Source organism: Gossypium raimondii, chromosome 13, assembly GCF_025698545.1.
Source record: "Gossypium raimondii isolate GPD5lz chromosome 13, ASM2569854v1, whole genome shotgun sequence".
NCBI classification, from domain to species: domain Eukaryota; kingdom Viridiplantae; phylum Streptophyta; class Magnoliopsida; order Malvales; family Malvaceae; genus Gossypium; species Gossypium raimondii.
Genome location: NC_068577.1, coordinates 50,702,581 through 50,705,112, shown reverse-complemented (window position 1 = coordinate 50,705,112; position 2,532 = coordinate 50,702,581). Strand labels below are relative to the sequence as shown.

Genomic DNA, 2,532 nt, shown 5'->3' with positions numbered 1-2,532 from the left:
CAAATGCTAACAACTAGATTCATTCAACAGTCTAAAGATGCAAGATTTAGAAACCATAGGTGAATTATACGCTAAACTATGTGACCTATCAAATCAAGCATTTGTCTTGGAGAAGAATATTCCAACACCAAGTTAGTCAAAAAAGTGCTAAGATCTCCACTTGGGAGAAGAATATTCCAACATCAAAATGAAAGCGACCTAAAAGTTGAATGACCAAAATAAAATTGTAAATATGACATGACATGAACAGTCAATCATCATTAAAGATTTAACGGATGGATGATTAAAATAAAAGTGTCCTAAAAATTAAGTGATCAACTAGGTAGTTTACCCTATAAAAAAAACTCTTTGTTAAATTATTTATTGGTCATATATTTATATATCATGATTATCTGAATCATGGTTATCTGAATCAAACTAGATTAGCTAGTTGAATCGATTGAATTTGGAATCGATTGAGGTATTAGTTCAAAGAAAAACTTTAAATCAATTAAGCTGCAAACCAGTATAAATTAATTGAATCGAACTAAAAAAATCAATTAAATTAACTATTAAATTATTTTTAATGTTTTTTCTAAATTTATAAAAAAAAATTAATAATTTATTTAATTAAATTATCTGAAATGATCGGACCCACGAATCGATGCAACGATGGATTTGACCATCAGTCCCGCTTCTAAGATGTTGGTCAATTGTATGCTAGTGAAGCGCTGATACTCAGCCCTTCCAATTGGGCTTCTTCGTCGGTTTGGTTAGGTGATTGTGATTTTGTTTTTAATATCTTCGTTTTCCAAGTAGGGCTCGGAGCCTGGGCTTTTATTTTTTTGGGGCCTGAAAAATATCAAATGTTATATAGTATATCCAGGTGAATTCGGTTCAAATTTGTAATATATTTCAAAACACAGTTCATATGAGCAAAACGACTCTTTGAAAAGTCTTCCTACAAATCACGAAAACATATGTTAAAACTTTCTTTTACCTTAATATAAATATAAATGCAAATATATATATTTCCAATATTAAATATCATAATCTAATATGCGTTACATAAATATACTACGTCCTGGATTGCATGGGAAAATATCGCTTAACAATCTTTACTTGTAGAAATTAAATTACTTAGCTCCCAAGATGAGAACATTGGCAATATTTGGTTACATAAACTCCCACAGCCACTGCCGACGAAACTGCTACGATGATTTCCATGGCCAACCTTTTATTCCAATTCATTGTTGAAGCTTTAACATCCACACCTGCAGCTGCAGCTGTGCTTCGCTTTGGCATTATCACGTAAAGAATGCCACTGCAGAACTGTGCTCGTATTTGGTTTGCTTCTATTTCGTTTGAAACTTTAAATTCTCTCCGGAATCGGTTTCCTTTTTTTCCGTCGGAGTCCGATTCACGTTCTCCACTGATCACTAGGTTCCCAGAACTGCTCAGTTGAACTCGCAATTGCTGCCTTTTAAATTCTGCAATTTCCAATCTCTTCTTTAAAATCTGTTTATCATCTGAATGTGTCTTTTTCGTATTCTTCTTTAATTTTGATAGCAGTAGCGGTGGAATATTGAAATCTTTTACATCTATTTTTAATATAAAAATATAAAATTAAACAATTTGATACATTGGTAGGAAAGAATTTTAACTTCGCAAACGGAGTTAAGATCTTACTACGTCTCGTCTATTTATTTATTTATTTTAAATATAATTTAGGATACATCAATTTCACCTATATAATTAAAACTTTTCACCACTTATATATTATATAATAAGTTTTAAAATATTTAAATATCAAATATTCATCTTGAAATGGTAAATTTAATATTGACTACGAAATGACCATATTCAGATATTTGATTTGTTCTTGTTCATTCTCTATGCCCAGATGAGCAGAAATCAATTATAACTTACTTAATTGATTAAATCAGTTATTATCTCAATTAAATTGATTAGTTATCAATTATTAAAATTCATAATTGATCTACTTAGTGGATTAATTAGTTATAATCTCAATTATATCAGATTGTTGTTGTTGATTAGTTATAATTTCTTATTAAGTTAGTTCAAAAGTTGATCAGACGATTCAATTAATATTGAAGTTTATCGATTAAGGTAATTAAATTTTAAAAACATAAACAAATGAGACAGGCAAATGGTTGATTTAAATATATATATATACACACACACCTTACCCGGAAGATGTATCTCAAGGGTATCACTATTTGGCTCTCTTTTCCATTTGCAGAAAGGCTCAAATTCTTCATAAGTGATTTCCATGAGAGGCTGCAACCTTTTAAACTCTCTTTTATGCTTATTTAGATGGTAATAAGGTTGAAATACTGTATATATAGTTTTTCAATTACAATGGATGAGCTAAGAATCCTTTGAGTTTGGAAGATTTGGGTTTCCTTTTGTTTTCAACTAGGGTTTTCCATTTGATTCTATGGATGGAAATTAAATCTTTTCTATTCTTTACTTTTCTTAACCCTTTAGGATCAAATATTCTTTTCATTTAATATAAAGGCTGTACCTTAG

At 29.9% G+C, this 2,532-nt stretch overlaps 1 protein-coding gene across 2 annotated transcripts; it reads right to left on the bottom strand.

The window, feature by feature from the left end:
- Nucleotides 1–602: 602 nt before the first annotated feature.
- On the bottom strand, nucleotides 603–2,299 carry LOC105784135 (16.6 kDa heat shock protein). Of its 2 annotated transcripts, XM_052626874.1 has the most exons (3): nucleotides 2,190–2,299; nucleotides 1,102–1,469; nucleotides 603–831 (listed from the first exon to the last, which is right to left on the bottom strand). In XM_052626874.1, exons 1-2 carry the CDS (start codon nucleotides 2,272–2,274, stop codon nucleotides 1,120–1,122), a joined length of 435 nt encoding a protein of 144 aa, XP_052482834.1. In that variant the 5' UTR covers nucleotides 2,275–2,299; the 3' UTR covers nucleotides 603–831; nucleotides 1,102–1,119. The 2 variants fall into 2 exon arrangements, with proteins under 2 accessions (XP_052482834.1, XP_012465386.1); XM_012609932.2 differs by lacking the exon at nucleotides 603–831 and having other exon boundaries at nucleotides 1,009–1,469.
- Between the last annotated feature and the right edge of the window lie 233 nt (nucleotides 2,300–2,532).

Bases quoted from the DNA above. Each gene is read 5' to 3' on its own strand.
- LOC105784135 (XM_052626874.1), bottom strand. From the start codon at position 2,274: ATGGAAATCACTTATGAAGAATTTGAGCCTTTCTGCAAATGGAAAAGA. The intron at 1,470-2,189 runs GTAAGGTGTGTG...TGGAAATTGCAG, and splicing joins CCTTGAGATACATCTTCCGG to AATTTAAAAGGCAGCAATTG.